Source organism: Monodon monoceros, unplaced genomic scaffold (genome assembly GCF_005190385.1).
Source record: "Monodon monoceros isolate NGI ecotype Baffin Bay Population unplaced genomic scaffold, NGI_Narwhal_1 Super_Scaffold_18, whole genome shotgun sequence".
NCBI classification, from domain to species: Eukaryota; Metazoa; Chordata; class Mammalia; order Artiodactyla; family Monodontidae; genus Monodon; species Monodon monoceros.
This window is the reverse complement of record NW_021703774.1, coordinates 125,660,911-125,687,474: the sequence shown is the minus strand read 5'-3', so window position 1 is coordinate 125,687,474 and position 26,564 is coordinate 125,660,911. Positions and strand designations below refer to the sequence as shown.

General features: G+C 41.6%; 1 protein-coding gene across 4 annotated transcripts in view; it reads right to left on the bottom strand.

The window, feature by feature from the left end:
• JAK1 (Janus kinase 1) overlaps positions 1-26,564 on the bottom strand; it is a 139,151-nt gene that overhangs the window by 41,321 nt on the left and 71,266 nt on the right. For 3 of the 4 annotated variants that reach the window (XM_029227833.1, XM_029227834.1, XM_029227836.1), the window contains exons 2-4: positions 11,610-11,692; positions 8,370-8,568; positions 4,756-4,879 (exon numbers count right to left, since the gene is read on the bottom strand). In XM_029227833.1, the coding sequence (XP_029083666.1) occupies positions 4,756-4,879; positions 8,370-8,568; positions 11,610-11,615 (329 nt within the window). In that variant the 5' untranslated portion in view covers positions 11,616-11,692. Of the gene's footprint in view, positions 1-4,755; positions 4,880-8,369; positions 8,569-11,609; positions 11,693-24,689; positions 24,737-26,564 lie in introns of those variants that run through there. The other variant, XM_029227835.1, reaches the window with a different exon arrangement.

Here is a 26,564-nt window from a genome sequence, read left to right as displayed (position 1 = left end):
ATGTTTCACTGTTTCCATTTTATAGATGAGGAAAACTGAGGTTCCGAGAGGCTAGGTCACCTAAGACCACAAGCCTGTTTCCTCCACTACTACTTTCCTCTGCCATCTGTAAGAGAAACATAATGAGTTCTGGAATGTGTGAAAGTGACTGAGCCAAGCTGATCCAGGCCAGCTCTAGGCTACAGACTCAGAGGGTACCTGGGTCTCTCTCCCTTGACATGCCCATGTGCTGATGAAAAACCACCACGGCATGGAGAAGGAACATATAAAACCTCCCAAAAAGGAGCTGCCGTTAAACTCAGATATCTGTCAGTGAGCTCTATTTGCAGAGCCTAGGGCATGCCAGGTCCTGGGCCAGGCTCTGGAACACAAGGGGTTCTCAGGCACAGTCCCTGCCTGCTGTGAATTCCCTGTCTGTAGCCAATCAGTTAAATCCAGGGGGCACATCTCATAAATAGGGCTACACTGTGACTTCCATGGACCCCACACAGTTTTCCTTTCCTCCATAAAAAAAAAATATTAAAGTTATATTTTACAACTATGTTGGTATAAAGATGAATATAATCCAAGCTGGATTATTTTTTTCCTGATTTTAATAAAATTAAAACACTTCTGTGGACCCCTAATAACATCATGAGCCCAAGGCATTGTGCCTCACAGATAAGTTTTTCTTGAACATGAGTGTCTCAGATAAGGTGTCAAAGGAGTACCAAGGAGGAAGAAGTTGCTGCCACTGCCAGGGGATGTGGCAGGGAAGGGTAAAGTGTTGGGGAAGGGAGTTGGGACTAGGATAAATAAATATCAGGCTATGGAGTCTGGACCATACACAGAAGGCAGAGGAAAGACTGAGCCAAACTGATGTGAGGCAAGATCCCACTGGAAGAAAGCCCCACAGAAGATGGACTGAAATGAGAGAGGCCGAGACAAGCAGGCGCCTAAGGCAGCAGCCTGGGCAATGCCGTGAGGTTTGTGGGGGCAGAGGCCTCAGTGCCTTGCTCATCACTAAATCCCCAGCACCTGGCATATAACAGGTGCTTAATACATGCTTGTTGGATGCAGAAACAGCAAATGAATGACCTAACTCAAGAAGTAGCAATTAAAATGGAAAGGATGGATAAGAAGTTACTTTAAAGGTAAAAATCAACATTTTACAACTTTCAAGTGATTCTATACAGCCCATCTTCCACAAAACTCACGGAAATGACTGAAAATTTGACTGTGGCCTTTGGCATCTCTCTCTCAGACAGAAAGAGCCACGTATCCACAGAGTCCACATGCACCATAAACCACAGCTGCAGGACTGTCCCCGCACCTTCCCACGTGAGAGTAGAAGTCTGAGGCTCTCAGCTGACAAAGAGGCCAGAATTCATGCTGCCCCCAGGCTGAGGAGCCTGCTCTTCAAGGGAAGAACAGAGCAAGGTGGGGAGGACTCCTCCAGGATCGGTTGCCCCAAGCAGGCAGAAAGTAAGAGGTGAACCAGCCCTACCAGCTGAGCAGACACAGGAAATCTGACACTGGGGCAGAAAAAGATGGACAAGGCCATGGCCAACTCCTCTGACTGCTGAGGGAAATCCAAAATGGAGAGTTCTCTTCATTCATACAATAATCTAGTGATCTACTGTAAGTTCCAGGGGGTCTGCCTGGGAGGAGGCAGGTGAGAGGGTCTAAATGGGATGATTAAGAGAATAGCTAACAGGGCCCAGCATACTCTCTCGGGGCTGAAGAAGGACATTTTCTGAGGTTGCTGTCTGAGCCCTGTGAGACTAGCCTTGCCTTGGAAGCCTTTAGGTAAGATGTTCAGACAAGATAAGGCAATGTGCAGCTTCTCCACTACAGAAAGGCTGAAGGAAGCCTAAAACAAGGCTGGATCTCTGGAAATTGCCTATAGTCAAAGGCTGACAGCTCTCTATTTAATAAGACAATAAAAAGAAAAAAAAACTTTAGATCATTTAACTGCCAAAATCAACATCTTCCATAAGCAACAAGCATATATTGTATAGCACAGGGAAATATAACCATTATTTTGTAATAACTTTTTTTTTTTTTTTTTTTATGCGGGCCTCTCACTGTTGTGGCCTCTCCCGTTGCGGAGCACAGGCTCCAGACACGCAGGCTCAGCGGCCATGGCTCATGGGCCTAGCCGCTCCATGGCATGTGGGATCTTCCCAGACCAGGGCACGAACCCGTGTCCCCTGCAGCAGCAGGCGGACTCCCAACCACTGCGCCACCAGGGAAGCCCTATTTTGTAATAGCTTTAAATGGAGTATAACCTACAAAAATACTGAATCACTATGTTGTACATATGAAACTAATATTGTAAATCCACTACACTTCAAGAAAAATAAATAAATGTAACAACAGGGAATGTTTCAAGGAAAAAAAAAATCAACATCTTCCTAATCGCTAATAAGACAAAACTAGTAAGTACACTGAAGACAGAAATTGTGTGCCCCTTTCAAAATTAACTATTAAACTTGGGCCAATTCCTGATACTACAACATGCTAAAGGAAAAAAATTAAGAATGATCTAAATAAATGTAGTACGACAGCTGCTGATATTCCTTTGCAGAATGATGTGGAAGAACACTGCAGGAAGGAAGGAGGGAGGGAAAGATTATCCCCCTTATTGGTGGGACAGACAGACCTGCCAGTAAGAGATATGCCTTCCTTGCAAGTTTCTGAGAAAATTATATTACAGATGATGACATATTCTAAGTTTGTGTACAGCTATTATATGCAACGAATTCTCTTCAGGCTTCCATAGAACTTTACTAATGGAGAGTAAAATTCATTTAGATGATAAAGCAAGAAAACTTTTTTTTCTTAAAAAGGAATAAAGAATATGCTTGTCTTATATTAAGATACATTACAAAACAATAGCTATCAAAATTATCTAAAAGCAGAAAACTATAATTAAAGTACAAGAACACAGAGCTGGGATTCCACTGAAATAGTCACCAACATTTATTTTCGTGTTACACCTTTTTTAGTGGTGAGATGCTGAGGTTTCAAAATTATGTAGTTTGTTGTAATGCAAATGTTTTAGCTTAGGGTGGGATCTTTTCTTCCAAGTTCAAAGAGCTTGTGGTAACAAAGCAATATCCTGTTGAAGCCCAATGTCAGGTACAAAGTCAAGGTGCCAAAAATGAGGCAGCCATGCACTTCCTGGCAGCTAACATAAACAGGGAGCTGGCAAAGACAGCTTTTAATCATGAGGCAGTCACATGACCAGCAAAGACGAAGGCCTCAAAGAGGATTCTAATGCTAACAAGACAATTCACTATGTGTGTAACTGTGAGTAACTCACTTCTCTTTTTTGGACATCAGTTTCCCCCTAAAAAATTGGAAGAATTGAATCAGGCAAACTCAGGTGTCTTCCAAGTCCCAGATTCTACCATTCTAGATTCCGAGCCAAGTGGAAAAACCTAGAGGGAAAGAACTAGAACTCAATGAGATGCCCCACTCCCTAGACTTCGAGCTGCAAATACATGTTTCAATGCTGGGTCACATAGCCAACCCCCAGGCCACAGAAAGCTAGATTACACTCTGAAAAACAAATCCAAATATAGTCGGAAGGCTCAACTGGGTGGGGTGAATGTTTCCCTAAATCTGGGGCGTGAAATCTCACGTGACACACACCTCTCCTCTTAAGGTGAGACCGTGGGTGAGTACAGAGAGAAGAGGAAAGTCAGCCCCAGGATGATTATCAAAGAACGTAGATCTGGTTCAGCTTCCGCTGAGAAAAACACCCAGGCCACTGTGGAATGGTAACAACTCTACTGACTCCCCAGAGTAAATAGCAGCTAAAATACTGAGGGCCTCTGAGATATCCAGGGCTTTTCCAGCATGACCCGGCGTACCATTAGCATTTGAGCTAACCCACTGACTTAATCACATCTATGTACGTTAAGATTCTTTTCAGATATGATTCACCCTATTTATAATAGGGTGAATTTATAAGCTCCTCTGCTAAATATACGTGTGAAAGTATGCTTAGCTAGTATCTAACAAACATACTTTCAATTCTAGGTACAGAACAAACACACTTATAAACTCAAGAGACTACAGTGGTAGTACTGACTGCCTGTGCCACCTTGGGAGACTACGTGACATTTAACAAAGTCTACAATATGGGAGAAAAGGCAAGTAAGTACCCACCAGAAGAAAAATTACAGCCCCACTAGATAAAAATCCTCAGGGAGTGGATCAAAACATTCACCTCTTTAGAACAAGACCAAGCTAGGATTTCTAGGTTTCCACTTCAGGCAGTGTTTCTCAAGCTCTCTAGCTGCAACTTTTAGTAAGAAACATATTTATTTTATCATGACCTAGTACATACAGACAGATTACATATCGCAAACTGAAGTTCTAAAAAACAATATTCTTAGGATATGTATATATGATGATATTATCTGTCCTCATCTATTTCTCTCTTTTAAAAAAAATCCTGGTCATAACTCACTAAATTAAACTCATATCCATGATTCACTGAATGAAAAACTCTGCTGTAGGATACTAATTCTATTCAAAATACCCTCTGCATCATAATGATTTCTTTTCTAAAATGTGGCAGAGGAAGGTGGTCAAACTCACCTTGAATTGTTTTCCAGATACTGAAGAAGCCCTTTCTCATACCAAGCAAACACAAAACTTACAAGTTATAAAAATGACTACAATACTTCTTGGTAAGTGAATCAGGGCTCCAGGCTAACCGTTGCCCGTCCCTGCATGAGGGAGCCCAGCAGGCACCCATACCTCATCCGGTAGTGGAGCCGGAGTGACATCTTGTCGTCGACGGTGATGGTGCGATTCGGAGCATACCAGAGCTTGGTGTTCTCATCATACAGGGCAAAGAGGTTGTGACACAGAGGAGATATACCTGGGGAAAAGTAAAGAACACATCAGAAAATTAAAGACAGATAAATCTGGCCATCTGGTTCCAAAGCACAACATATGCAAAGACCAGAAATTCTCTTATCCAAAAAGAATCTACGTCATATTCGCATCCTCTTACAGCCAAATACAACTTCCAACCATGTTCAATCAGGCAGTTTTAAACAAAATAATAAAAAATTATGGCTCCCCAGGAATATATACTATAGCTCCTGGCAAACCAGGTTAAAACCATTTAAAAATGAAAGTCTAATAATATTTCTCATTACAGTGTCTATGACAGAGTCTTACCAAATCCTGCTTCAAAGAAAAAAAGGCCATCTGAGAGGTTTCCAGACACCACCTGATGTGCACCTTGTTAATCACAGTGAGAAACATTCTTAGAGTTTGAGAAATCCCTAATCTGTCTCCTACAGAAAATGTTTAACCAGTTCTAACACACTGTGATTACACATTAAACATGTGAACAAGTTCCTGGCAGTAGCACATGAAATGTGTGTTAGAATAAATAACCAAAGTGATTTCTATCAGTGATTAAAATCTATTGCCATTAATAACAATACATTTCTTAAGTACTCTGTATGGTTATCAAAAATATTTTTTATTGGTAGCCAACTAGCAAGAACATATGCTTACAAAAGGTGGTCCAACAGTGCTCCCTTGCCTCCCTACCTAACTGCCTCCTTTGATACAAGAATGTTCAAAAAGATAAGGGAGATGATGAAGCCAGGAGAGTACCTTTCCACTCACTTCTGAACCCATGATTAAAATTACACAGACCTGCAATCTGAAAGTGTCAGGGGAGATAGGAGAACGATTGCAAGTAATCAATCACTGCTGATATTTTCATGTGTGGTCAGGCCTCAAACTAAGATACAATGAACTTAAAAGCAAAAAAACATGGGAGAACATGAGGTAGCTGGCACTTGTTTCCCAACTCAGACATCTGAAGTGAGACTGACACTGACTGGGACTCCGGCTGGCCCTGCTCACCTAGGCAGGGACTCTCTCCAATGCACACGCTAAGTTAAGAAGTTACAGCTTTCTTGTCATCTTCATGCCTCTGCTGAACTCCTCAACTCCTGCTTCTCAAGATATTTGGGAGTTACCCCTTCAGAGTTACACTCCTCCATGTAACAGAGAAGATGGAGCTAAATTTCAAAGAGCATTTTCCCTTGGGAAAAATGGCAAATGGCTTTTGGATCCAGTATTATCAGGACTATGTTTCAGGTAAACAGTAGGTTTTCATTCATAAATTGGCTTCTGTGGACTGGCCTAGAAATCTAGCTTTTCTTTATACATATCCATATTTGAATGTGAAACATACATATTTGAAGAATAATTTATCTATAATCATGGATAGGTCTATAATTCTACCACAGGTCTGATTCAAACAATAATACTACTTAAAAATAGGAAGATGAAAGATACCGTTTATATAAAAGTACTGAAAAATAATAACAATACTAACATTTACTGAGGGCTTCGTATCAGGCATCAGGCTAACACACATCTATTACTTTTTAATTCTCCTAACACTTAATGTGGTTAAGTATTATTTTTGCCATGTTACAGGTAAAGAAACTGAGATTTAGTCTGATTCAGGGTTACTCAACTAGTAAAATCCAGGGCTGGCATTCAAACCTAGATAGAGGTACTGAGGGGGCAAATAATGAGAGCTAAAAGAACAAAAATTTACCATATATTGGTGAAAAATGAGGAAGTATACTGACCCCAAAACATCATGCACTATAATAATAATAATAGCTACAAGAATCTGTGGTATTTCTGTATTCATCTATTTTTAAAATTTATTAATTTTTGCAACAATCCCCTGAGTTGGTTACAAAAGATACTACTCATTCTCTACAGACTGGGCTTAAAAACTGATGCCCCAAATTGACCCTGAGCCCAGAGTAACAGGATACAGGGGCTGTGTCTGTCTTCAGATTCACAGGTTCTCCCCCTCATCTCCTTTAGCAGCAATTCCTGTCTCTCTCACTAACTGCAGCCCAACAATTCTGTACAAATGATCCTTGCTAACAAACTAAGGTTTATACTTGCTATGCTGATGGCAAGAAGCTTGGCTAAGAGAATAAACACTATAAACCAAATCTCAAGGTAAAGGGGAAAAAATGCCTTAGAAACACCAATTTACATCTAGTTGTTTTGCTAATTACAAATACTTTTAAAGCTGCTGTCCAAAGCTGGTTCCTTACCTACTCTGCTATCTAGTCAAAGTAACTCTAAAATATTAATGCATTTTCCCCATAATAATCTGTAACTCAGCCAACTTTATCTAGTGTTATGTTTAGTCAGTAAGGATCTACTACATTCTTCCCTATAGCACCAACCTCTCCCCTTTTATTGGAACTCTTGTATTTAAAGCATTTTAAGCAGAAAGACATTATCAGGAAGAAAATGGGTTTTCTAGACAAGCTGTATTACAAACAAGGTAGCTGATTCTTGAAACAACCACACTATCCCCGCAGAGCTGTTCTGAGGACTAAAGATGATATAAGTAAAGCATGGATCAGACTATCTGCCATCATGGCTACTTAATCTATCATCATGAAATGAGTGGATTTTTTAAAAACAGCTTTACTGAGATGTAATTTACATACCATAAAGTCCACCCATTTTAAGTGTACAGTTCAATGAATTTTAGTATATTTACAGAGTTGTATAACCACCACCATGATCTACGTGGATTAGATCTTCAGTTTCTATGAATTAACTTTACCTGTCATTTAAAAGCAGGTAGGCAAAAATTGCCAATGACTCCAAGTTTAAAGGATAATGAAGGGCTTTATTTTGTTAGTCAGTTTGGTTTCCTACCTTCTAAGGGCAATAGGCTAACTTTAGTAAGACAAGCCTCACTTTAAAAAAAGGAAAAAAAAAGAAAGAAAAAAGAAAAAACGATTGTCTTGTTCACAGCCTCACTGTCCTTCCTTTTCACAACTTGGCAATCTGACCAAGCCACAAAGTGACACTTAACTTCTCCCTTCAACTTAGTGTCATGTTGCAGGGGCAGGGGGCAGGGAGGGGGGTGTCAGGCAATAAGGAGACAGGTCATGGTAGCATAAGGACAGACCACACTTTTCAGAAGTTTTAAACAATTAATATATTGAGAGATGGCACTTCTGAGCTTGTAACTTTGTGCCAGGCGCTTCACTCATTTAGTGCTGATATTATTCCAATTTCACAGATATAGGGGAAATCAGAAAACTGAGCATCGTTCCCTGGTATCCCTGTAGCTCATTAGTGACAGAGCAGGAATAAGCTACTTTGCAGCAAAGAAAGTGAAAAGTGAAACTCTCAGAATTAAATTCACTGGCCTAAGGTCAAATGCAAGTCAGTGGCAGAGGCAGGGCAGAACGAATGGCTCCCAGAGCCCACACCTCTCTCCACTCAGTGGAGGTGTGGGGGCAGAGACACCGGGACCTGCTGGGCCCTGGGCAGCTGCCGGTACTCACAGCATTCCTGCGCCGCCTTGATGCACAGCTCCTCCGCTGTGTACTCTCCGCCGCCCAACCGGAGGGGCTCCCTGTCCGACAGATAGAAGAGCACTTCCACCCCTGGCTCAGGGGCCTCCAGATTCACGTCAGTCTTCTTGGAGCTCCTCATTTTAGCACAGAAAGCCATGGCATTGCAGTCCTCTTTTATATTTAAATACTGTAGTGGAAGGAAAATGAGACTATGCGGTCATTCTATGTGCTAAAAGCACTAAGTGGTGAAAGAGTGTTTTGAAGGTAAGCAAGCCGAAAGATATGGTGTTGGATAAGTACCTCCCCCTGCCTCTTTCCTCCCTGAAAATCAAATGTACCAGAGCTCACAGCAGGTACAATCATGGGAAGTAATCAATTATGCACGCTCATGAATTATGGTTAAGACCATATTGTCAAAAATCAGAGTAATTTTAGACATGACCTGAATTTATTTTCTGTATTTGCACACAAGTTGTAGTTGAAAAATGTGCCTCATTCTGGAACCACTGATGTTAACATTACTAATATTCCTGTTACCTCTACCGGAATCATTTAACTTTTGAATAGGCCTACTGGCACAAATTACACTTTTACTTTTATGTCTACCTCCCAGTAAACGGCAAGCTCGGGGAGGGCATTAACCATCCTTACCTATTTTCATGCCCCTAGAGCCTAGCCCAGGCTGGCTCTGAGATAGTACACACAAAAGGACTACCGATTCATGTTCATAAGCCACATGAATGGGTCATGAGAATTAATGAGTGGAGCCGGGTCCCTTCACCCCACGGACAGGCAGGACGATGGGCAGCACTTTGTGGCACCAGAAAGTAAGCGAGAAGCTTTGCTTTGAAAAGGTCAGAACCCACTGGTGAGAAGCTTGCAAATAAGTTACTCACCTGAGCGCCCTCAATGGGGAGAGCAACTAGGATCAACGAGCCAACCTCAGCAACTGAGCTTTGGGCATGGTGAGAAAAGAGAGGGGAACTAGGGAAAGTCCTGCATGTTCTTTCTCCCCCTCACCCCAGCACCAATGGCCTCAAACCAATTTCCCTGACCCCAGGTTCCTACTTTCCTCCTGCCTACCAAGCCAACCTTCACTTAGCCCCCAAAGTAATGTCCCCCTAGCACATCTCAGATCCTCTAAAGGCTCCCCATTAATCTAGAGACCAATCCTAAGCTCCTAACAGAGGCCCTCCATCACCTGGCCAGATAGCCGCACTGGCCTCATCTCATGTTATATCACTCTCGGCCTCTTACTGCAGGCTTGAAACTCACAAAGCTGCCATCTTCTTGTTACCCCCCACCCCCACCCCCAAGCCGTTTATCTCATTTTCCTGCCTTTGCTCATGCTGATTCCTCTACCAGGAGTGCCTTCCCACCTCATCCCTTTCATGGCAAACTTCAATTGCCTTTAGAACTCAGCTCGGACATTACCTCCTCCAAGAAGCCACCTCTGAACCTCCATCCCACCTCCTGAGTTAGATGTCCTCTCTCAAACTCACCACACTGCACTGACCGCACTGAATTACAACCCTCTTATTCACCTGTCTGTCCCTCTCTCACTCCCACGTGCTGAGTTCCTTAAGGACAGGGACTGTGTCATTCATATTTGTATCACCAGTGCCTAGCACAGAGCTTGCAGAATGACCCAAAGCAAGTCACGGAGGGAGGGCCACAGTCACAGTTCTCTTAACCAAATTCTCTTCAACAAATTCATGTGCTTGGTCCGTTAGCTGCCCTGGTGAGGTGAGATACTTGCAGGAAGGACACGAACTAGATATGCCTCGATACTACAAACTAAAAGGCACTTGGTTTTATTTGTTTAATCTCCAAAATAAATCTGAAGATCAAAATTTTCCAGAGACCAGGCTGAAAGATTAGCTCATAACTTACCTTAAGGTTCAGATCAACTATCAAGGAAGAAAGTTTTAAAACCCAACACTGAGCCTCCAACTGTACCCCAACAATGAAAAATAGAGATGGAAGACAAAGTAGCTAGTCTGCTTTATAACTTAAGAAAAAACCTTTGTCCTTAAGAGTCTAAAGAGACATGGAGGGGGAAGAATTTAAAGATGGTATTATACACTTTCACCCTACAGAAATAATCAGGCAAATATACATAATTATATATGTACAAGATGTGGCACCATTTGAAATAGAAAACAAAAATACAATGTCCAACAGGAGAGCACTCAGTAAACAAAATTAAGAATATCAACATAAGGGCTTCTCTGGTGGCGCAGTGGTTCAGAATCCACCTGCCAATGCAGGGGACACGGGTTCGAGCCCTGGTCTGGGAAGATCCCACATGCCGCAGAGCGGCTAAGGCCCGTGTGCCACAACTACTGAGCCTGTGCTCTAGAGCCTGCAGGCCACAACTACTGAGCCCGTGAGCCACAACTACTGAAGCCTCTGCGCCTAAAGCCCATGCTCTGCAACAAAAGAAACCCCTGCAATGAGAAGCCCTTGCACCGCAACAAAGAGTAGCCCCTGCTCACCACAACTAGAGAAAGCCCGCGTGCAGCAATGAAGACCCAATGCAGCCAAAAATAAATAAAATAAATTTATATATAAAAAAAAGAATACCAACATAAAGGAATATTATGCAGCTGTTAAGGTGACATAAAACTATTTGACCCTTGGGCTCCCCTGGTGGTGCAGTGTTTGAGAGTCCGCCTGCCGATGCAGGGGACACGGGTTCGTGCCCCGGTCCGGGAAGATCCCACATGCTGCTGAGCGGCTAGGCCCATGAGCCATGGTCGCTGAGCCTGCACGTCCAGAGCCTGTGCTCCGCAACAGGAGAGGCCACAACAGTGAGAGGCCTGCGTACCGCAAAAAAAAAAAACCAAAAACAAAACCTATTTGACCCAACATTGAAAGATGTATATGACACACTGCAAAATGAAAAAAGCAAAACATGTATATTATGATCCTTCTGGTTATGCATTTGTACAATCTGGAAAAACAGACAATAATTTGTTAACAGTGGTGAATATCTAGGAGAGGTTACAAGGGAACTTAAGACTGTACTTCCCATATTTTAGTAGTTAAAAAAAAATCTCCAAAGTAGCACATGCAACATTTGGAACGAACAAAAATTAAAATAACGATATTGAAAAATAAATGGATATAGCACAGATAGCCCTATAAGTTTAAGATCAGTTTCATTATTCTTTATAGAAGCTATTTTCCTTTTTGTCTTTCTTTTAAATATGCAAATGTACATACCTGCATTTATCCAGCTGTCCAATGCCCCCCAAAAAGCAGACTGGATTTTCTTCTCTACTTTCCAAAACCCATTCAGAGCTGAGCTAAAGACAAAGATAAATAAATAAATCAGCTGCAGAGGTAACTGCATCAGAAAATAAGAGGACACTTTCATTAAGGAAGCAGCCCAAACCATAAACAGGCAGGAAAAAGCATTTGGGAGGAAGAAGGTGGGGGGGGGGGAACATTGATGAGGACACTGAGAGGACAGAGAGACATCTTAGGGTGTAAACATCAAAGAAGAAGATGTTATTTTCACTGCTTCAAGAAAGGAAGCCAGGGACTTTTGCTTCTTGGTGTAGAGTGCCCTGTCCAGTGTGAATGAGGACTATGTGCCTTTTCCATCAACAACCTCTCTCTCTCTTGAGGCTGTGAACAATAGTTTAGGGGCCCAAAGATGTGCACTTTTATTTCCCATTTCTACTTCCTTTAGAATTACCCTCTTCCCAATCCAGTCTACTCCTGGCTTCATTTTAATGGTGAAACAGCAAATGGTATGGTGAAAGGAGGAGGGCCTGGGAACAAATCTGACCAATGATGCTTTCAGTTCACCAAATATTTTTTGAGTCATTCTTATCTGAAAACTTAGGCAGCAAATAAAGGTCCTCCCAACCTCACCTCAAAGCCTTATTCATACTAAACAGGAATAGCAGTTTGGTTCTGTAAAATTAAAGTTCCTGGTCCCATTCTTACCACCACCAACACCACCACCACCTACACAGCTCTGCATTGTGTTTTTGTTTTTTTGTTTTTGCGGTACGCAGGCCTCTCACTGTTGTGGCCTCTCCTGTTGCAGAGCACAGGCTCCGGAGGCACAGGCTCAGTGGCCATGGCTCACGGGCCCAGCCGCTCCGCGGCACGTGGGATCTTCCCGGACCGGGGCACGAACCCCCGTCCCCTGCATCGGCAGGTGGACTCTCAACCACTGTGCCACCAGGGAAGCCCTCTGCATTGTTTTAACAGCTTTCCTTGGTGCTTCTCACAAACTCTTTTTAAGAGTAAAATCAAACTATGTTTTGCAAATAAGGAGCAACCACTCTTAGTGATTTGAAAATGGCTGCCAAATTAATACAGATTATTGTCTCAGTTTTCTGTTGGTCATTCCACACATTTTATCAGAATCCAGCTTTAGGAGGAGCACAGTCCCATGCATGACAAGGCAGGAGTGGAGGGGTGCCTGGGGAAAGGGGGATGAGTTACCTCTGAGGCTGCAAGGCCAGCATTCCCACAGGACCTTAGAGTCGAAGTGGGAGATGGCACAAAACACAAAAGCAATCTAAAATCAGTAGAGTGGGTGTGGCATGATGTCATCTTTATGCCCCTTGCTAACTCCAATGACTGACACTGGAGAGGGCTGGTTTGGGAAGGTTTTCTGCAGTGGATAAGGCAAAACTAATGATAGGAGGCCGGGCAGGGGATATAAGTATGAATTTTGATGTGATGACTTTGACTTGGCTATTTTGTCATGACAGTTTTTAAAAGATTCAAAGAACAAATTATTATACTTTCAACTTTAAAAATGTAATATAACCAATTGTTTTAATTACATAAATAGATACCCTGCCTTGCAGCAAAACAGCCATCTGAAATTAGCTACATCTAATACCCTGCTTCAGCTCAGAAGCAGGTGTTCAAATCCCACATTTAGGAGACCCATTCGACAATTATTTTTGAGCAGTTCTTCGTGCCAAAAGCTGAACTATACCAGGAGGCCGCAACGAAGAACAAGAGCAAGATGGTCACTGCTCATGTGGAGCTTACAGTCCACAGGACTAAAAGAATCAAACAAAGATGCAGAGAAAGAAGTAATCATAAAGAACTTAAAATACCATGAAGGAAAAAGAGAGCATATAATAAGGAATGTGATTCAGCATGGGACTCAAGAGGGAAGTAACACTGAGCTGAGATGGAATGGCTATCATGGGAGGTGGGGAGAAAGCAGTTTGGGTAAAGGATGAGCATGTGCAAAGGCCCGGTAGAGGGAAGAAGCCAGTCCGGTCTCTCCAGATGCATAAATGGGGAAATCCCTCCAATATGCCTTTTTAGGTGTGGGTAAAGAACAGCATTACCACATTCATACTTGCTAACAGCATGCCTGGGGCCTTGCTACCCCATGTTTCCGGCAGCATGCTGCCAAGGATGAATGCAAATCAACCAGATGGCCTCCATGCTTTAGTGCCCCAAACCAGAAGAGGGACGCACACTCAGAACCTTTTAGAGTAGGAAGAGACCTGAAGTTCCACCAGTCCCTTTAAGAAGAGCTACTGCATAAATCTTTTTTTTTTTTGGTACGCGGGCCTCTCACTGCTGTGGCCTCTCCCGTGGCGGAGCACAGGCTCCGAACGCACAGGCTCAGCAGCCATGGCTCATGGGCCCAGCCGCTCCATGGCATGTGGGACCTTCCCGGACCGGGGCACGAACCCGTGTCCCCTGCATCGGCAGGCGGACTCTCAACCACTGTGCCACCAGGGAAGCCCCTGCATAAATCTTTTTAAACTCACAAAAGCATTTTAATATGCACCATCAGATCACATGTTACTTGAACACAGGAGTCATGGGGATTGAGGATCAGACTACAATCACCAGGATTCTATCAAAACCCATAATCAAGAAGAGTTTGGTTTTTCCATTATTCATTCTCTACTACAAGCAACACTGTATTGAAATCACATTATACCTAATAATTTTCAAACTGACCTCCAGTATTACTGGACAGGACAAGAAAATGGTATCAATTTGTGATGCTTAGCCTAGAGATTAAACTCTGAGAAATCAAGATCAGCAACAGAATTTCTTGACAATATGCATTTACTCTGATATTTTTATAGGCTGATTCAACAACAAAAATCCCTGTTCTCAGAAAACTGACATTCCAATGATAAAAAATTAAACACACCCATATAGCACTTAAAAGGCATGCTAGGGCTTCCCTGGTGGCGCAGTGGTTAAGAATCCGCCTGCCAATGCAGGGGACACGGGTTCGAGCCCTGGACCAGGAAGATCCCACATGCCGTGGAGCAACGAAGCTCGTGCACCACAACTACTGAGCCTGTGCTCTAGAGCCCGCGAGCCACAGCTGCTGAGCCTGCGTGCCTAGAGCCCGAGCTCTGCAACAAGAGCAGACACTGGGATGAGAAGCCCGCGCACTGCGCAATGAAGAGTAGCCCCCACTCGCCGCCAACTAGAGAAAGCCCGCCTGCAGCAATGAAGACCTGACAGAGCCAAAAATAAATAAATAAAATAAATTAAAAACAAACAAACAAAAAGGTAATCTGAACATTTAAACCTAAGACTGGTGACCCACTTTATGTGAAATGACGACTCATTCAGGATGACAAGTGTTTTTTGTGCTACAGCATTTATGCAATGGCTTCATTCAAATAACATTTCTTTCCAAATAAACTAAACAACATGCTCTAACTACTTACTTTTAGAACAAGTAGGAAAAGAGCAAGGTCAGCTTATAAATACTTTGGATAATTCCAAGAAATCAATTCAAGTTTCTTGCTACAAGGTACAAAAAGAACATCTTTAATGCTAGAAAAACTGACCAGTAGGAATCACTCAATACCCTTTAAAAATAACATGATTCACTGGGTTCCATTCCCAACTCAAATGAATACAAAGAAGCTCAGAAAATAGTAAGGATAAAATTGAGAAATCAAAAGCTTTTTGATGATAGCAGTGAATTCTTCCACCCTAACCTCCTTATAAATTTTCAAGGATTTGAAAGAAAATGCCTTTCTTTCATTTGAAGAAAGTGGCTTTAGTGGCTTTAGCCATTACTTTAGTGGCTCAATCTTGCAGATGCTACTTTACATGAAAAAAAAAATCAGGGAAATTTTGTAAATTCTCAATTGTTTTTCAGTTTATAAAAGTCTTATGCAAGAGATATGTATATCTAATACTCTGTGAATGAGGGAAAAGTAACAGAAACAAAATGTGATTCTGTGAGTCTGAACAGGACTAACTGCAATAAATGGGGTACCACAACTATTTTCTAAGATGCAAAATTCCAGAAATCAGTGTCTGAAGATATGGAAAGCCTGCTAAATTTTCAAGGATATCTTCTGAAATACAGGTATCTATTAAAGGAAGAACATAAAATTAAATTTTGAATAGTGGAGATGACAGACATAAAGATAAATCATATTAATATTCACAAATATGATGATCAGAATATGAGTGCTTTGGGCCAAAGGCCATGGCCAGATGTATATGATAAAAGTAGATTGGATGATGGTTAAAATCAATGACAAATGTATATGTATAACTGAATCACTTTGCTATACACCTGAAACTAACACAACATTGTTAATCAACTATACTCCAATATAAAGTAAAAATTTTTTAAAAGGACTATCATTAAAGAAGGAATAAATGAAAGTAAAATTTTAAAAAATGTTTAAATCAATGACAAGACTCAAAATAAAATACTTTGGATATCTGATTTTTACTAGAGAAACCATCACACCTACAGTGAATTACTTAATGTATGACTTAAAGGAATCAAAGCTTTTGATTCCTGAAGTAGAAAATACAAATAAAATGTTGATGAATTAAGGTATGAACCCAGAAAAATTGAACAGAGAAACATGTAATTTAGAAAATGTCCTGAAATCAGCTGCTTAATACCTTAAGAAATGTTAAGACTGAAGATCTTAAACCTTAAAAACCATCTTAGCAGGCACCAGTCTTAAGGTTGGTGAGGAAACCTGATGCAACAATATAAGTTCCAAGAGGGCAGGGACTCTTGTCACTTTTGTTCCATGCTTTACTGTATTAGGTGATCAGTAAGTAGCTAAATGGTTAAATGAAAGATGAAGGTAACAAAGCAAGCAACATCACCCAATGGAAATATCACCGTAATCCAGAGTGTGTGATTTTATTGCCTCTATACACAACTAGCAAGTGGACCTTGAGCAAGTCATTTAAATCTGAGCCCATCTGTGAACCTGAGAGGAAGCATCTTGCCCAACGGATCAAAAAAAATCTCTCAAAAAGTCTTCCTTAAGCTCCTACATGCCTTTTTCAAATGAGGCTATAGATGTGAAAGATGTTAGTGCTAAAGCAATATAATGTAGGCTTTATGGCAGGGGACTGAAGTGGGTGGCCAACTTGCTTAGAAGAACAAAGAATAAATAGGGATTCTGAGCAAAAGCCTGGTCATAAATCAAAGTCCCATTTCATAAGTTTCAGATGACACAGCAGAGCAGTTAAGAGCCTGAGCTGGAGTCATAAGGACCTGGGTTTGAATCCTGCCTATCCCACCGACTAGTGATTGTAATCTTAGGCAAGTTACTTACCCTCTCTAAACCTCAATGTTCTCAGCTGTAAGTGGGGGGATAAAAAATAGCATCTATCTCCTAAAGCTGTTAAGAGTTAAATTAGTTAATGCATATAAAGTACCTAACACAGAGTGTAGCAGGCAGTAAGCATTCCTATTTTGGTCGCAATTTCTGTTAAACTGATTACAGCTTGATGGAACACAGTTCCAGTCAAGGAGAGGGAGCTCCAGCATACACCGAGCATCTGTAACATCTCATGCACGGAGCTAGGCGCTTGCACTTAATTCTCATAAAAAGCAGAAGTTTCAGGCCAATCAGTGGGGGTGCCAGATGTCAAACACGTGACTGACTCCAAGGACCAGGCTTTTTCCACAGGGGTGTAAAAACTGCTTTAAAGTGCCCCCCATCACCAACACCACTGTCTTCTTAGTACTTTCCGTAGTCTAGCATCCACCTAGGAGACGGGTCTCATTCCGGGCCCCTCCCTCCAAAGACTGAAAGAACTGTCGTTCAACAAATCATGAAAGTGCCCTGGGCCCTGCCTGCGTTCCAGCCCACAACTATCACACTGCTCTGGCACCACAAAGGTAGGGGTGGATATGTGGGGAGGAAGCTCTGGTGGCCCTGGCAGAGGCCCACCCCATAGGCACGGAACCTCCTAAAGGCCTAACACACACACACACACACACACACACACACACACCCACACACACACACACCCCCCCCCAGGGAAAGCACCTTTCTTCCCTCTTAGTCTCATCACCTGGGGCTTTGCACCCACCGGAGCCTTGTCAATGACTGTGTCTGTTGCTCCCAGTGCCCCCTGCTTTACTGAGGCCCAGATAACTGTTCTGAGGAAGGCATCACAAGATGCTATGCAACGTTAATGGATTCCAGCCAAAAAGATGACATAAAAACAAAATCTGTTATTTTTTCCCGTCAGCAAGTCAGAATTATGGCTTTTCTATATGCTACTCTGGCCACACAGAATAACTCACTTCTAACTACAGCAGCAATTCCAGGAATACCCCAGAACCTTAAGTGCTGCTCCATTTACAATAAACTTCTAGGGATGATCAAACAATCAATGCCAACTCGATGATCCAGGGCTCTCTGCACTGCTCCCAGTGAGCCTGCTTTCCCTGAGAGACTGCTTCTGATCAAACTAAATTAAGTCAAAACGTGTTTTCCTAAAAGCCACACTGTATCAATATGCTTTGCTATCCCCCCCTTTTATTTCTTTTACCACTAATACATCTATAATGTTATTAAAGAGCACAGAATACAGTGGTCAAAATATGGTGACAGAAGTGGGTGCTCCAAAGGTGGGGAAAATGGCTTGTCTGCACCTTCTGTGCTTTCCAATCGTTCATCACTAAAATACTTATTAAGCACTTGTACCATCACAATAAAACCTTGCATTTATATGGTACTTTATAGCTTAAAAAGAGCTTTCACATCTATAACCACATTCGAGTCTTACAGCTCCTTTCACAGATGAGAAGACTCAGCCTCGGGCATTCCCACGGCCAAGTGGCTAGTGAGTGGTGAGGCCAGGCTCAGACACACTTCTCAGTCTCCAGCTTCACTGCCCTTTCAGTTTGCCACATTTCCTTGGGCAAGGCGCGGGCTTTGAGGGAATCTAAGGAAGAACCACGCTTAAAATCTAAGCCCACCAAAACCCTCCAGTCTATTATTAATAGTTGGCAAGCATTAAGAACTACAGGAGTTAAGAAGAGAGGGCTGTGAAGTGACCAGGTAGAGTGGACTCTGTTCCCAGCCTTGAGGAATAGAGACAATCTAAAAGGAAAGGAAGGGTGCAGCTGTCCTGGAAAAGGGCTGGAGGAAGGAAAATCAAGAGGGTGGAGCTGCAGGAAGGACTATGCAGACCAAGAGGGATCAGGCAGGAAAGAAGTAGACAGAGTGAAAAGGTGAGGCAGGGTCGGACTGAGGAGAGGGGGGTAGGGGTGGGGCGGGGGGAGGCAGGGTCGGACTGAGGAGAAGGGGGTAGGGGCGGGGCGGGGGGGGGGGAGGGAGAGAGGGAGAGAGAGAGAGAGAGAGAGAGAGAGAACACGCACCTGTGGGCACCAGCTTCTGTCTGTAAGCAATACAAGAAACTGCCTGGTATTGAAAAAATCTCTAAAGCTCTCTGAACACAAATCCTGTGTAACAAGGAAAGTATTAGATGACCTCTACAGTTCTTTACAGAACAGAAGCAGTTAGAAGCCTGGGCCTAGAGTCACCCTAACCTGGGTTCAGACCCCAGCTCTAATGTCTGTGTGACCTTAGCCACGTTTTTCAACCTCTACACGTTTCTGTTTCCTCTGGGATTAATAAAGTATCTACAGGGCTGTTGTGAAGACTCAAGATTTCTCTAAGTCTCTTCCTCTAAAGTATGTTTTTACTGGCTCACACTCAAAAAGCTCACAGTTCATTAATCAGTTTTCTGTGAGTATACTCAAGGCTTTTAAAAATGTTTAGATTAAAAAAAAAAGTAACAAAGCAAACAAACCCTAACTTACAAATGTTTGAAATCATATTATGCTGCACCCTAATAAAACCAATTCCTCATTAACTTGTATTTCCAAAGTGTCGTGATGCAAAGACATAAAACCTCTTGCAGATATGCCATCTGGTGAAACTTCAAGGTAACTATAATTTGAAGGAATATACAGGAAGCAACCCTGAATCCCCTCCATGCCTTGCTAACTTTTACTAATTTATTTGTGTGTCTACTGCATATTTACCTACTCCCTCTCTGTTATGTACTAAGCTCTTTGGGGGCAGAAATCCATCTAACGTGTTTCCTGTTAAGTCTTTACCCACTTAGGGTTCTGGGATGCAAACAACAGAAACCAACTCTGTCTACCTTAGGATGAAAATAAATTAAGAGGAAGATATAAGAACACAGGAACAGTCTGATAAGGACATCGTTCTAGCACGGCCACCACTGGTCACCAGCCATCACCACAACTGGACTCCTCATTCTGCTGCTTCCACGAATGATCTCAAGCCACCCCTATGTATTTGTACCATTCCTTCCAGAAGCTAAGTCTTGGGACAGAGGAATCCAATAGGCTGGACTTGGTTCACCACTAGTCATGTGTCTGTACCTCCTTCAGCTTCCACAGCAACAACGGATGATCACTCCAGAAATGAAGGGGGTTCAGAAGCTGGACAATGTCAATGCATGTTAATTGCTATCAAATGGCAATGTCCACTCCAGTCTATACCCCAAAGGAGCTCAGCTATTGCCTCAAAATATAAAGTGACGCTGGGGAGAGAAATAAAAGGAAATCTCAAGGAAAGTGTTTCCCTACATGGTCTCCTGCACCTCTCCTCAACCAAGAAACTGTAATCAGTTTTCCTGTTTAGACTTGAAATAGCCTCTACCAACAGCCTCCAGTGCTGCACTAAGGCAGAGCTCTTCGTGAACTGTGTTTGCACAGTGAGTAATCCACTCGGTCTTCACCAGGACAGCAGACTTGATCACCAGGTCAACACTGCTCCTCCACAGCACGGAGCCTCCTCTCTCTCCTCTCCACCTGCCCCAGTTGTCTCCGGCACCAGCCAAGAGTCCAGTAACGGTTACACACCACTATCTGACATCCTAGGAACCCATGCTGACCGCTTTTCAAACCTTTTTTACCATGATCTACAGTAAGAAATGTGTGTATGACAAAAAATGAATTTCACAGAAAAATATCCTCACTACATGTAATTCACTCTGATATTTTCTATTCTATACTATTTTCTTCTCTTTAATAATAGATTTTAAATGCTAAATAAGACCCACAAAATCGATTTCATAGTCCGCTAATGAATAATAAACCACCGTTTGAGAAACACTGGTTTAAAGGACTGAACAAGATTACCAAAACAGAATTTACTTTATAATCACTGTTTATAGTCAGCTGAACATAAAATAGTGAACTGCATTTCATCTGGAATTCCTCTATGAGAAGATCATCCCTCTTTTCCCAAACCATGCAGCCTATGATGTTTTAAAACAAACAGCTGCACTGAGATCCACACTGCCACACTCACAGTCATTTCACAATACAGGTTCTTCTCCCAGAAAGCTCTTCAGCTGTTTACTTCCTAAATCCATATAATGCTACCAGAGATCAAGGAAATGTAGAAACATATCCACAAGGCATGGAAGATTCAGATTTTAAATTCTGCCATTACCCATGATTTATTCCCATAATCCCCAGTTTCTAACCTTAGAATCACATCTCCTAGTGATGCTTTGCAGGAAACTAAAGAATTCAAAATCCTTTGTTTCCTTCACATCTGTGCAAACTTTTCAATGTATTTTATGGAAATAACCATTGTAAACGGAGAGAAGAATTCAGCGCATGGTCATCAATGGATATTTCTAGGGAGGAGAAAGCTTCCCAAGTTTTGAAGGTTTAAACAGATAGTATATTATGATGAATTTAGCTAGGAGTCTTCTGCAGCAACATAAAATTATGTTTTCTCTACCAATGAACTGACAAAGGTGAGCAAATACAGCTATTCTTTCTCAAGATAAATGCTTACTTTATACTCTGCTCATAAGAAGGCAGAACCTCAATGAGACACTTTTTTGTATCCTTAAAGCGAGGCCCCAAGCAGGGCCAGAACATGACCACAGCCATAATTCTTTTATCAAAGGGCCCCTGTCTAACAGACAACAGGCATCCATCTCGTTGCACCAAAATATTCAGTGGCAATGCCTGCTCTTCATTCATTCAATTTTCCTGTTTAATTTTTGGGGGGAAGGAGGGGAATGGTACAGACTTCAGCCATGGAGCTTCTTTGGCCTCTCCTTTTAAGAGAAAAAAAATGTAGAAAGAGAGAAAGGGAGGATAATTTTCTAAGAGCACTGTGGAGGTAAATATTATGGTAGGATGTTAATGACAAATTAGACTAAAAAGAAAAACATAAACATAATAACAACTAGAAGGAATAACTCCCTCGCTCCTGGACATTTTCATTAAGTAAAATAACCAACCAAACAAAAACTCATTATGAAAAGCCTGTGAAGCACACTTTGGTGGGAATAAAAGAATGCAAGAAAAGATGTTATCATCAAAGAAGAGTTAGCAACCCAAGAATGTGCAAAAGTAATAATATTGATACATGATTGATTGCCAAACACAAGACACATCCAACCAAGGCAAAGAGTATGCTCAGAGAAGGTGTGAGTGGGGGGTTGAGGTAATTAACCCAATCCAGAAGAATTCAGGAAAAACCAGCATGGTGGAGTTAACCATTCTGGTCAAGAAGAACTGAGCTAGAACACTGGCCCTGGCACTCAGTCGCTGGGATCAGGTTACTTTTTAACTTTCAGTGATTATTTTTTCATTTGCAAATAAAGATAACAGTAATTCTTTTACAGGACTGTTTTACACTCTGAGAGAAAAAATATGTATAGGTCTAGTAGAACACCTGGCCCATATTAGGCATATAATAGTATGACCATTATGGGGCAGGTGGGATTTGAACTGGGCCTTCAGGAATGGGGAAGATACAAATAGGAAGAGAACAGCAGCCAACTGAGGGGAACATTCCAAATAATGGAAACATGAAGAAATAACAAAAGAAGGAAAGGGGCTGTGTAAAACCCTTTGGAGACTGACCAGAAGGTTTGTGTAGAATAGAAAGAAATGAGAAAAAGGAGAAAGCTGAGACCAGTGTACAGCAGACCATAAATGCCCAACTCAGGAGTATGGACTTTCCTTTGAGGAGACAACCCCAGAGAAGAACTCAAATCCCCAGACTCACATGAATTCCTCAGAAACAAGAAAAGTCCCCCAGTATGTGAATATGTGCTATGTAGAGATGGGGGGAACTCAGACACAAGGAGATGACAGGGAAAAGCATGGGGACACTTTAAATTCATCTGCAGAAAATAATATCCTCTTTTAAAATATTTTAAATGAGTCAACTAGTCCCTGATGGATATACAGGCACTGTACACTAAGATTCTCCACCTCCCCTTTCCCTCAGTGTGAACATTCCAGGACAATAAAAGTTAACTGAGCAAACAGCCGCAAATATTGCCACTGGTAAGAGCTAATTTGAATATTCATGGGGGGGATCCATACTCTAACCCCACCTTACTACACACACATAACTCCCACAAAGAACAACTTTTAAAAAATAATAATAAAATAAGAAGCTAGAGGTTTTCTTCTGCAAATTACACTGTGAATGAGTCAGAAAAAACTTTCCCAAAGCTTTTGTCCTCATGGCTGAAGAGCCAGCCTGGCTGGGACATTTCCTAACAGCACTGGGGGAACGAATATTCTGCTGCTGTTGATTAATCTTCCTCTGCAGTGCAGCCTCACAGAGTTGTTCACGGGGCTACCCTTGGGAGTCACTCTGAATTATTTTTATAACATCTTGTCCTTGGATAAAAGGAAACACAGAGTCAGAAATAGGAGGTTAGGAGGTCACCTATTACTCAGCAGAGTTGTTTACACAGCCTTGTTTCCCTCTTATCCAGAGTCAATGTCCTGGATAATTGATAGATATAAGGTACGCACATTTCCAGGGATCTAAATATGGCAGAATTCACAAAAATCATGTTCAATGGAAATTTCTCTGCCTTTGATGATTCAGAAGAGCATATCAGACCTTCTCAGGCCTTAGAATCATGATTATGACCAATTTTCATTTCACAGAACTGTAAGGGGTGGAACTGGGGGGCGGGAGGGGAATCCGGTTAGTGGAATTTGCATGAACAAGTTCCTTTGTACTAGCATTCATTTCAACAGTCTCTGTGGTCATAAAAAAAAGAACGAAAATGTCATTTGCAGAGACAAGGATGGACCTAGAGACTGTCATACTGAGTGAAATAAGTCAGACAAAGACAAATGTATGATATAGCTTATATGTAGAATCTAAAAAAATGGTACAAATGAACTTATTTACAAAACAGTAATAGAGTCACAGATGTAGAAAACAAACTTATAGTTCCCAAGGAGGAAAGTGGGGAGGAGGGATAAATTGGGAGACTGGGATTGACATATACACACTACTATATATAAAATAGATAACTAATAAAAACCTACTGTATAGCACAGGGAACTCTACTCAATACTCTGTAATGACCTATATGGAAAAGAATCTAAAAAAAGAGTGGATATATGTATATGTATAATTGATTCACTTTGCTGTACAGCAGAAACACAACATTGTAAATCAACTATACTCCAATAAAAATTAACTTTAAAAAATAAAGAAAAAAGAATAAACAGTCTCCATTAGTTTACATGAACGTTTTATCAACCCATGCAGCTCTCTGATGTGTGTCTAGCCAGGTGGTACCTGAACATTTCTGTCTTGGCCAAAAGAACTGTGTTTGTCCAGTGCATTACACGGGTACACACAGCTAGTAAGTAGCAGAAATGCAGCACAAAACTGATCCTCAGATGCCACATCTCATGGATCTCACACTGTACTAAAACAAATATTAATGAAGGAACCTCTGTCTTTTTAGCCTTTCTCCAAATGAATACAAAAAAGCAAAGTTGGCGTAACTATACATAACCATTAACTAATCAAAATCAATACAAAATCAATAAACACAGTCAATAAATACAATTATATACTTTTTACAGCTTACAAAAAGCACTTTCAATATATGATCTCCATTAATCCTCACAATAATTTTAAGTATCATTCCTCTTATTTTGATCATAAGTAAACTAAGGCCTAGAGATACTTAAGTGACTTGTAAAAGGTCATATGTATTTATTACCTGGGACTCAAATCCAAGTCATCAGGAGGCAAAGGAAATGGAAACAACTAAAGAAAAAATGACAAATGATCATGGTGAAAAGGTCATATTTCACTAACAGTCAAATTAAAATAACAGGATGCTATTTTTTATCTATCCAATCAGTAAAGGTGGTGTAGCTGTTTATAAACATAGATACGATCCTGGATTAGTTAGAAGTATAAATTACTGTCATCTTCAAACTATAAAAGTTACTTAGACTCATGATAATAAAAATATACATTCAATAATATAGAAACATATCACTGAAAAGCTAAAGTTCCTCTCCCTACTTCCCAGAGATAATCACTACTCAGTTTTTTGGTGCAACCTTTCTTGAGGACAATTTGGCCTCATATATCAGTTTGGACTTAAAAACCCTCACATTCTGATTCAGTAACCCCACAATATGTTAATGAAAAAGGCAGGTTACAAAACAGCATGCAGAGGAGGAGCCTAGCTATGTTGCATAGACACACACAAATAATCCTAGAGAGAGAAAAAAGATGGAAGATGGGGAGGACACTGCAGGAAAAATTACCCATTTAATAACAGTGATTATCTTGGGTGTCTGTGGGGATAGTGATGACTTCATTTTGTACATTCTTTAAGATTTTTCAAGTATTCTACCACAACTATGTGTTATTCCATTCAGGGGGGAAAAGTAATTCGCCCAAGTTACACAAGGAGTTAGGGTTGGGATTGGGGCGTTTAGGAGAGATGATTCCTAGTCCACTATTTAAGCCATCCTATCAATATATCCTGCTCTGCCTGCTGTAATTTTAAAACAGTTCAACAGTTACCAACAACCCAAAGCAACTAAGAGATGTGACAAGCCAAAATGTAATTATTTGTTAATAAGTGATAGAGGTATGAAGTGCTATGACTTCAGAGGAGAAAGAGGTCACTGGTGCACAGAACAATTCCAAAGGCTTCATAAGTCAGATTTAGAAAGGTAAAGAGAAAAAAGCACGCTCCATTCCAGATGAAGATAAAGGTGTGATCAAAGGCAGCAGGAAGAAAACCAGCAAGCCTATTTGGTGGACAGTAAGCAGACTTCAGCATATTCATGAAGAGAAGCAGGAAATCAGACCGAGAAAGGTACGCTGGGGTCAGACTGAGATGGAAGAGACGATGGAGGAGTGGAGAGAGGGCCTGGGAGTCACAGATCGCTTACACATCCAACTGGTGAATAAGCCCCAATCATTCTAACTCCTTTGTCTCCATCCACTTCTTTCCATCATCCCATGATTTCTCTCTCCAATTAGGGCAACACTGTCCTGAAAAGTTTCTGCTTTCCTTCTCATATGCCTCTATTCCAGTCTCCACGATGCAGCCTATTTCTAAACTGCAAATCTGAAAATCTTATGCTTTCTCTTAAACTCCTTTATTTTCTACTCTCTTAAGATGGCCTTCATAGCTACTTGTGATCTAACCTCCCATGGCTTATCACTGTTTGTACCCCAAACTCCAATGTACTATTTGCAGTTTCTGGAATCCAGTCCTGGAATCCAGTACACCCTTGTCCTCCAAGCCTTTGCCACCCCCATTCATTCTTCAGTTCACAGCTCAGAAATCATATCCATCATCCAGGCTTCCCTGACTTGATGCACCTGCCAAGCTGAGGCATCCAGAGCAACCTGTGCTTACCTTTACAGCAGCACTTATAATCCTGCTCTGTGACCATCTGTAGAATTGTGTCTTCTCCACTGTCTTTGAGCCCCATGAGGGCAGGGACTGTAGCTGTTATCTGGCTATACACAGCACCCAACAACAGTGCCTAGGGTACAGCAGATATTCAATAAATGCTTGTGGAAGGAACAGATGCTTAAACATTTCCTTTTCCAGGATGCCTCC